The sequence below is a fragment of the Phaethon aethereus genome (genome assembly GCF_964289735.1).
Source record: "Phaethon aethereus genome assembly, chromosome: 2".
Taxonomy (NCBI): domain Eukaryota; kingdom Metazoa; phylum Chordata; class Aves; order Phaethontiformes; family Phaethontidae; genus Phaethon; species Phaethon aethereus.
In genome coordinates, this window is record NC_138582.1 from 147,380,008 (window position 1) to 147,388,752 (window position 8,745).

Sequence of the window (8,745 nt, forward strand, 5' to 3'; positions counted from 1 at the left end):
ATAAAATGAACTGGCACTGACTGGTCCTATTAAGGAAATACTGAAGACAACAGATAGATTTGTAGCTACCTTTCATAATCTCTTCTTCAAGTGTTTTACAAGAGACCTTCCAGGTTCTAATCTGATTAGAAACACACAACTCTTCAACAGCATAAGTAAGCAGAAATTACTCCAAAATGCGTGCAACCCATGCTCTCTGTGCTCCTGTATCCTTTCCTCCTGCTTTCCCTTTGAGAGAGAAAAACTGCAACAATTCAGGTGAATGTTAAAATTCATAAAATGGATGGAAAAGAGGGTGCTGTAAGAGATAGAGGGGTGAATATCCAGGAGTGACTTCTGAAAACTGTACAGAAATCTCTGAGTGTGTATTCAGAAGAGCGTGCAGGAAGCATATTAAGAGGCAAGAAAACTCTCAGATATTTATTTCGTAAAGCCAGGGTGGATGCTAAGCTTTCATTTTCAAGAGGTTGATGTTTTGCTTAGTTTGTTCCTATTACTTTTTTTTTTTTTTAACAGATGAGTAAAAGTTCTTCCAACATAATGGCTTTGGCTCCTAACACTTCTAACAAAAGAGAGACAGTGTGCATATTTGGAACTGGAGATTTTGGAAGAGCTCTGGGGCATAAAATTATTCAGTCCGGCTACCCCGTCGTCTTTGGAAGCCGGAGCACACAGACATCCAACTTGATTCCCAAGGATGCAGAGGTGTTGAGCCACGCAGAGGCAGCGCAGAAAGCTGCCATCATCATTATAGCAATCCAGAGGCAGCATTACAACTTCCTTACACCACTAGCAGAAATTCTCCATGGAAAAGTCTTGGTGGACGTAAGCAACAACTTAAAAATAAACCAGTATCCTGAATCCAACGCACAGTACCTCGCTCAGCTGGTGCCTGGTGCTAAGGTTGTGAAAGCCTTTAACACCGTGTCAGCCTGGGCCTTGCAGTCGGGCACGCTGGATGCAAGCCGGCAGGTAAGACTGAGCAACGGGGGTGCCCTATGTCATGCAGTTATATATCGTATGGTTACTTAACAGCTAGATAAAACACACATGGGACGTACAAACCAGACATGACTGAGATGGAATTTTCACAGTAACTGTCCATTTCAAATTAAATGTGAGCTAAAATTTACTATTGGCTTGTAACATGGCATGACAAGGAATATCGATAGCTTGCCTCCAAACTCAGTAAGGTGTTTGAAGATGCTAGAGAAGCAAGGAAAGAAAGACAGCACAGCTAGAAAGAGAGAGAAAATCAAGAGAAAATGGGAGCTGCATTAGTTGTTCAGGAATGTCAAGTTAAAAAGAAAGGAGATAGGAGGAATATATCAAAGCAAGAATAAAAAGAAGAGAGCAAAAAAGGGAGGCAAGGGATATGATGGGGCAATGAAATGAGTATGGGTAACAGAAGTGAGCTGAAAGGTGAGCAAATTAATAAAGATTTCTAAATGAGAATCCGTCACCACAGATGTTTAACACAACAACAGGGTATGCAAACCATTTTAACCATTTTAATCAGCACAGAGCTGGTCATAGGAAGCATCACAGCAGCTTACTTAAAGACAAATCATTTATTATTACCCTGTTTGCTGCTGCTCTGAGGGGTAGTGCTCTTGTACAATGCACGGTTTCAGCTAGCTACTCCAATCACTACTAGCTTTGATTTCTGCTGCCAGATAAATGGGTTTGGCTAAACTAAAGACCCAAGGACTTCCAAGCCTAGGCTCTACAAGCCTTCATCATATCAACAAGAGCAGAAATTGCCTCTTTTCTCCTCTTTGTCAAGAGTATTGTCTTGCACACTCACAGAAAAGACAGTTTCTTCACTATTTTACTAGACTTGGAAAGAAATAATATTTACTTTTGTGATAGGGCAATCATGTTTTAAAGATCTCTGTCCCCAGTTCCCTGGAGTCCTTAAGGACCACTGGAGCAGCAATTGAAAATTTTGTTTCTATTTACTTGTATTGAAAAACTTCCTCCTATTTACTCCTACAAAATCTTTTCCTTACAAACTGCTTGCAGGTCTTCAGAAGAGTATGTCAAGTCTTCTAGGCAAAGGTTTATACCAAGTGTGTTATACATTGTTCTTTTCAGATACAAAATTTTGCAACTTGAAACAATCTCTTTCCCCAAAGAAAAGATTCATATTCTTAGTTCTTGGACCTATTCGCCAAGAAAGTACCTACAGGCTACTTTTTTCCTATATAAATTAAGGTCAGCAGGGAAGCCAACAAGTATCCTAGGAAGCCTGTGTTCTTCGTCCATATCCAGGCAGGATGGCAGTAGAGGATGTCACAAAAGTCTGTCTAAATAAAACTTCTGATTGTTTTTGACTGCAGGTGTTTGTCTGTGGAGACGACATGGAAGCTAAACAAATGGTGATGGATATTGTTCGTGCACTGGGTCTCACTCCATTAGATCGGGGATCCCTCTTGGCTGCTCAGGAAATAGAAAATTACCCTCTGCAGCTCTTTCCAATGTGGAAGTTTCCCATCCTTTTGTCCCTTGGCCTAACTGCATTCTTCTTCTTCTACTGTTTGACTCGTGATGTAATTTACTCTTATGTTTATGAAAACAAAGACTTTTCATTTTTTATTGCAATTTCCATTCCAAATCGGATCTGCCCTATATTGGCCCTCACCCTTCTTGCCTTGGTTTATCTTCCTGGTATACTTGCTGCAATTATTCAGTTATACAGAGGTACCAAATACCACCGTTTCCCAGACTGGCTGGACAAATGGATGCTGTGTAGGAAACAACTTGGACTGGTAGCCCTGGCATTTGCATCTCTGCATGTTTTGTACACTCTTGTTATCCCAATTCGCTCCTTTGTAAGATGGAGAATAAGCAGTCGAATCCTCTCCCAGGTAAGTTTTGTTCCCTGCTCTATTTTTCCTTTCTTCTGGCCCTGTTACAAATACTACCTCTATCTTGAACTTCAGAAATTCATGTGGACAGTCTAATGTTCTTTACAATAGGGCTATTTTCCTAGTTTCTGTGTTCTTTTTGACCATTGGTATATCCAAAGTTTGCTGATATTATGTTGAATTGAGGGGACTTTCGGCCTCAGTCCTTCTCCTAGATAGTTTGCATATTAATAAAATAAGCAGGGAAAATGTAAACATTAAGAGTAATTTAAAGAAACATATTTCCCTGTTTCTCCATATACCTTTAAGAATGGCACATATTTTGACCTTCTGGCTTTATTTAACAACAAAGGATCACATACCTGTCCTCAACAGTACATCTACAGCAGTGTAAAACACACACCACAATTATAGGTACATGGAACCTATATGCAGTATAATGCTGCTTCTGCTTTTTGAGTAGGCATTCCAAGTAAATCTCTGATGATTTTCAGAAAGTTAACATTTACCTCCTAGTTATGTTAAAGGGTATTTTTTCTGCATATTGATCCTAAAACTGCTACCACTAAAGATATACCTGGTCTTCTTTTCTTCAGGCACTGAACAATGAAACGGAACCGCTCAACACTACTAATGCGTGGCTTAGCGACTCTTACTTGGCTTTGGGGATTTTAGGATTTTTTTTATTTGTTCTTCTGGGAATAACTTCCTTGCCTTCAGTGAGCAACAATGTCAACTGGCGAGAATTTCGATTTGTACAGGTAAGAAAAAGACTTATTCTAAACCACCTTTTTCCCTTATAGACTATGACCACAGGCAGGTTTACTAGAGATTTAGGGCTTTCCTCCATTAGTATCTCCAAACATGATGTGTGCACTATCCACCATCACACAGTGAAAAAAAAATGTACACACCTATACAGCTCACCTGTAAAAAAACACAGCTGCTGCTTTTGGTACAACTGGGATTACCGCATTAACAAGAGAAAATTGGGAAGACTTGAGCTCCTAAATAACAAACAGAAAGCTGAGGTCATGGAATTATCAAATTCCACAATTATACTAAGTCACAAAATACTTTAGCCATTTATTGGGCTAATTTTGTTGGTTCACAAGATAATTCAGTTAAAATGGGTCTGAAAAATCACTTTATAAATCAAATCCTCTCAATGCCAAGCATCTAAAGAGACTCTGCAGTTTCTGCAGACTCTAAAAACTGCTGTGCCTATAAACAGGCTGCCCTTGGTAACACTATAATCTCAGCCCACCGTTCGGAGGAAGCTTGATGCAAGTTGCCGTGCCTCTGCAGGAGCTGGGCTGGCAGGGGAGGGGAGGCAAGGGAAGGGGAAATTACTATGAATGAATGTTTTATCAAGGCCAAAAACTTGCACAGTATGGTAGTTCTGGATGGATTAGAAATACAGCATATAAAAGCCTGGGTCTCTCCACTGAATTTCAGCATTTTCTCTGCATTTTCACAAATAGGACAATCACTAGGCAGTATGACTGAGCCAGCAAAAATTATCAGGATTGTTGATGGAGGAAAAAAAAAAGTGTGTTTCACCTAGATCCATTTGAATCAATCTTTATTAAAAAACAATATGAACCTTTATATTATATAAAACAGTTTCATTTCAGCAGTCCCCAATTAGTCCCAAAGTTGGCACATTCCACAAAGCTTATTGTGTCCTGTAAATTGCATTTGTTCTAGTTTAATTTACTGTTTTAACCTCCACTTCTTTCTTCCTTTCGTTTGTTCTCCCCTAGTCCAAACTGGGATATCTGACACTGGTTTTGTGCACCACACACACGCTGGTCTATGGTGGAAACCGGTTCCTGAGCCCATCATCATACAGATGGTATCTTCCAAACGCTTATATGCTTTCCCTCATTGTTCCGTGCATTGTACTGGTTGTCAAATTTGTGCTGATATTTCCTTGTCTAGACAAACCTCTCACACGAATACGGCAGGGCTGGGAGAGGAATCCCCAATACTCAGAACAGTCAAATTACATTATCAACAAGTCTGCTGTATAATTAGACTAACCTGTATTATCAAAAAGAAGAAAAAAAAAATTATGAAGGCATATCAAAATGAAGTCCTGAGCCTCCTTTATCTGGAGAGTGAGAGAAGAAGTTAAAAACTTGGCCAGGCCCTGAGTAAAATAAAGTCACCCCAATGACAAAATACAATCAAATACAAATCAAATACAAATCAAATACAAATCAAATGAGGCCATTGAGTTCCTGCACCCCAGGCATGCTTTCACACAGGTGCAGGCCCCCTCTTTTGCTCAGTATACTGAGCAAATATCCCTCCTCTGGCGTTCCAAACCTCCTCCAGGGCTGGGCAGAACCAGAGTAACCTCTGGTGTTAGATGGTGTCTGCTCCTCTGCCCTGTGCTGCCCATTGGGACTCAGGTCTACATGCACCTACACACACCCACACCGACCCTCACGCACATGTGCATGAACACACACCCTGCTGCCGCCCCCAGAAGCCACCAGCACCCATAGAACAGGTGCGGGATGGGTGCTGGCTGAGAAAGAGCTCTCTTCTCCAAGCATTAGTTTATCCTCCATTAATGTCTGATCCAAAAGAGACCTAGTTCATAGCTGAGTCAGCTGTGTTCAGTTTGTGTACAGGAACTCTAATGTTCAAAGTGTATGGGCCAAGGATTACTGAATCCTTGCTTGTACAGCTCTACCAGCAACTCAGGTGGCACAGGGAGGGAGGAGAGACCAAAATGTCAGAAAGACGTGAGACGTGCTCACAAGCCTAAGCTTCTCAACAAGTACAGGCAAAACTGGTCAGTGATTTTTTGTGTAAGCAGTGACTTGTAAGGAAAAACACTGAAGGAATATCCTATTATATCAGGGAGGTGTATTATATGTCATGGTTATATCTCATGATGAAAATATTGTTGTTTTTTTCAAAAAATAAATCTTTGGATACAATATTACAGATTATCTATGAAAATATACATATTTTAACCACAATAAAGGAATTTTTTTTACAGTGTTGAGCTTATCTGTTATCATTTCTGGAACCTCTTTCGATACAATGCAGCTGCTGGTATGCACAAAGGTGTTAGAAGGCCTTGGGGCAAGGAATAAAATGGGATTCTGTCTTCAGCCAGCTGCCTGGGCTCACCTTCCCACATCTTTGTTTACTCCTTGGATGCTCACATACGCAGATCTTTGCTTAGTCATCGAAGCAAGCTGAGGATGTTGTGGAAAAACAGGATCTAGATGGGATGGTGACTGCCTGTTAAATTGGAAATAGAGGACCTGACAGCCTCCTTCGCATTGGACAGAAAAGAAAAGGCAAAATGTGTTTGTTTTTATAGGAAGAGAATTGCTTTCTATTTTTTGTGTCTCTGTTGTTCTCCTCCCTTTCTATACAGAGGATAAATACTCACGAATATTAAAGTATGAGCATGCAAACTAGTATAGCTAATGTACTTTCAAACAAGCACTATCAAGCAGATTATTAAAAAAACACCCAAAACTATTTGAACGATACTTCTCAAAACATTTCTCAACAAGGAAGTTTTTTTCAATTCTGGACAAACATCCCGTCTTCACATCATTCTCTGGCCCAGGAAGAACCTGTTCTTAATCCCCAAAAGAATGGTAAAGGAGTCTGATGCATGAGCAATTGGTAGAGACAGATTTCTTGGAAATAATTCTGGCACCACATAATCTTATTAATCAGCACAGATGCATATGTCATACCTGGCATGTCATAAACTGATATACATATGTTTATATAGGTCTGAACAGAAGCTTTCCTTGACCTGTCACTCCATGTCAAGCTTCCATCAAAGATTCTCCATGTTAATCTTATGGAATCATTTACTACAAACGGGACTGTGTATGGGCTTAAAGGGCCTAAGTGACAAGACTGTTGTGACGATGCCTGTAACACCTCTTCACAGCTCCCTAAAGAAAAGGAGAGAGAGGCAGAAGCAGCAGCAAGAGAAAAGGAGAACAAGACAGAGAGCGTGTGTGTTAGTGTGTGTATTTAGGTAGAAGAGAAAGGGACAGACAGAGCAGAAAGTAAGTAGCAGCAGTCTGAGTGCATATCCTCTAGATTTGCCATTTTAGGGCCAAAATCTCAGTGACAGTTACTCCAGATTTACATTATTACAAATAGTAAAAGTTCCAAGACACAGATACAGACTGGGATTTTTTAAGTTACTTTTTAAAGGATTTATTTTCAGCATTTCTGCCTATCCAGATCTAAAACCCACCCTTTTCTCTCTCTCACAGCTGCACCTATGGGTTGGACTTTAAATTGCAACAGCCACGGCAAGTAACACCCATTTAATAGCTATGCTTTATGAAACACAAACATTGCAAACGCTCTGCCTCTTTTCATCTCAACGAACAGGCTCCAGTGTGTTTCTGAGTGCCTCGTGTGAAAGAGGAGGGCAGGCCAAAAAGGTCTCCTTTCCCCTCGCTGAGAATTAGCGCAAAGTAGCTGCGGCCCAGCTGAATACCGCCGGTATATCCTCTCACTACTAAACCAGTCTCAAACACGTGCAGGACTGTAGCTTCTGCGGGAAAGACAAAAGATCTTCTTCGCGGACTGCTACCACGCGGCTTTCTCACGCTGAAACACAGACTGAGACCCACGGAACGTGCCGCGCGGCAAGGTATGGTCCGCGCTTTGCTGCTTCCCCCCGGAACACAGCGCCAAGGCCTTGCTGCGTTCAAGCCCAGGAGGCCATGCTGCTCGCTCGCGCGGGCCGCGCATGGCTGCTCTCAGGAGCTGACCCGAAGCCCTTGCATCTGACGTCAGCAGCAGGCTCTTCGTTGACTTCAGTAGATAATAATAGATCAGACCTCCAGTAGCACTTGTTTTTCCAGTCTAACCGAGGGATTTCATATCCTGTTATTCTTGGGCAGTCGGGGAGTATTTGCTTCACAGATTTACCTATTTATTTCTTGAACGTTTGTAGCAAAAGCAAAGTTTTTTCGGTAGTCTTACATGATGGTCAAACTACAAGCGTTCAATGGCAGTATTTTGAAAACGATAGCCAGTGCTATGAAGGCTGTTGGTTGCTTGCATACATTTCTCATGGCTGAGCTCTTTGTATTTTAATTCTTTTTTTGTGTGTGTGTGTGTACTGTCAAAGCCCGGTCACAAAGGACTTCAGAAGGCTCACGAAATTAATTTTGGAAAGGGTGTTTTCCATATGGTTCCCCGAAGCCAAGAAGAGCCTTTCTGTACATATGTACATAGTGCCATTCTTAGAATTCCTGCAGGAATAAAGCACTGACTCTCAACTCTACTTTTAAATCAGAGTCAATAATTAGAAAATATAAATTACAGTTTTTTAAATAAATGGTCACATGGACACTGTCATGATAACAACTAAGGCTGGATTTCATTGCATAAGGAAGATTTCTTCTGATGGAGAGCACCACGGCATAGTATGATCTTTAGACCTCTACATCCTGCACGATGTGACTAATTTAACTTCCTTTTGCCTTTTTGTTATACTTAGGGAATATCTATTTCAATGAAAAAAATGCACTTAATGAAAATAAAGTATTTTAATTAATCAGATTTACTTAGGTCTTGAGACAGTAATGGGGTGTCAGAGACACACTGGGTTGCAGCTGACACCACGGCTACTGCAGGATCTTGAACCACAGAGGTCTGAGCAATTCCCTTCAGTTCCACCACACCACACTGCAGGTCCTGAGATCTGCAACTTACTTTTGCTCTGCAGCATGACCTTCTTTCAACCTTCTCTGCCTTATCTAACAGTCACCTCTCACTCCAAGACATGGCTGTTCATGACCCAGTCTAGAAAGCCTCTTTTTTCCAGCGTGTCAGTTTTTGCGGCCTCGCTCTTGTTACC

The 8,745-nt window shown here is 41.1% G+C and overlaps 1 protein-coding gene across 1 annotated transcript; it reads left to right on the top strand.

The window, feature by feature from the left end:
* The first annotated feature begins 263 nt into the window (after positions 1-263).
* STEAP4 (STEAP4 metalloreductase) lies at positions 264-5,356 on the top strand. Its single transcript, XM_081996811.1, has 4 exons — positions 264-972; positions 2,343-2,870; positions 3,467-3,631; positions 4,637-5,356. The coding sequence occupies exons 1-4, from the start codon at positions 517-519 to the stop codon at positions 4,904-4,906; spliced, it is 1,419 nt and encodes a 472-aa protein (XP_081852937.1). The 5' UTR covers positions 264-516; the 3' UTR covers positions 4,907-5,356.
* Positions 5,357-8,745: the final 3,389 nt, after the last annotated feature.